Genomic DNA, 1,104 nt, shown 5'->3' on the forward strand with positions numbered 1-1,104 from the left:
ACGCGGGAGGGCGCAGCGACGACTTCGCTGCCAGGGGCGGGGGCTCCGGTGCCTGGTCTTGTGAAGGTGACTGAGGACAGGTTAATGCACCCGCAGTGCGCCCACCAGGGCACCAGTGCTGGGAGGCGGGCGGGGGAGGCCTGGGCCTGGGGGTCTGTGTGGCACAGGCAGGGCAAGGCAGGGCACACAGCTTGAGACCTGCCCGTTCCAATAATTCCTGCAGATTTGGGGCTTCGGGGCTGTCCACTGTTGTCTGGCATCTGGCCCTGAGATATGCAGGCTTGGCGTGTGGGGTAGATAGAGGGGGTTGGGTGTGGACTCTGGAAGGGCTGGGTGGGCCCTGGGCTGTCTCTCTCCCTGGGTGTGTGAGACCCCAAATGTCAGTAAGAAGTACACATTGTGGACACAGTGGGTCCTGTAGTGAACGGGTGCCAGAGGACAGCCCAGAACCTGGGCCCGGGCGGGGCAGAGGGACGGCAGGGGAGGGGCACATCACCCGCCCTCCTAAGGGCTCTGTCCAGGGGACGGGTGCTTCCCCCGCCCTCCTAAGGGCTCTGTCTGGGGAGGGGCACCTCCCCTGCCCTCCTGAGGGCTCTGTCTGTCTGGGCGAGCAGGACAGAGCCCTGGCTGAGGCTGTGAGAGGGCTCGGAAGCGCATCTCATTTTTAAAAGAAAAGGAGCCAGTCGCACTCTGTGCAGAAGCTGTCAGCGCGGGCCATCTGCCCAGTGCACATGTCCCCGAGGCTCCTGTCACTGAGGACAGCCTGTGAGGGCAGTGGCCCCAGGGGACAGTGAGGGTCCATCCTCAGTGAGGGACCAGAGACAACCGGGCAGGTCCCTGTCTTCTTCACCCTGCTGGTGTGGAGGTGTGGGAACAGCCATGGAGCTTTGGGCCTGATGGCCTGCCATCCTGAGTGTGTGCTGGCCCACGCGAGCCTGCTGGGCAGCCCCTGCGAGGGGGCATGGGGCTGGAACCTGCCGGCCGCCCTGCGGCCCTTGCCTGTGGGCCTGTGGAGGGGTGTGGGGGGCGGTGCTGAGCAGGGGCTTCCTCGGGAGGTAGGGGCTTGTTGGCCACAGAGGAGCCCTGGAATGCTGGGCCACCTGG

The 1,104-nt window shown here is 65.7% G+C and overlaps 1 protein-coding gene across 1 annotated transcript in view; it reads left to right on the forward strand.

Annotated features, from left to right (window-relative positions):
- LOC104990765 (patatin-like phospholipase domain-containing protein 7) overlaps positions 1–1,104 on the forward strand; it is a gene marked incomplete at its 5' end in the record, with an annotated part of 23,609 nt that overhangs the window by 17,495 nt on the left and 5,010 nt on the right. The window contains one exon of the mRNA XM_010843087.1: positions 834–1,055. Coding sequence (XP_010841389.1) covers positions 834–1,055 — 222 coding nt within the window. The remainder of the gene's footprint in view (positions 1–833; positions 1,056–1,104) is intronic.

The sequence above is a fragment of the Bison bison genome, unplaced genomic scaffold, assembly GCF_000754665.1.
Source record: "Bison bison bison isolate TAMUID 2011002044 unplaced genomic scaffold, Bison_UMD1.0 scf7180017847408, whole genome shotgun sequence".
Classification (NCBI taxonomy): Eukaryota; Metazoa; Chordata; class Mammalia; order Artiodactyla; family Bovidae; genus Bison; species Bison bison.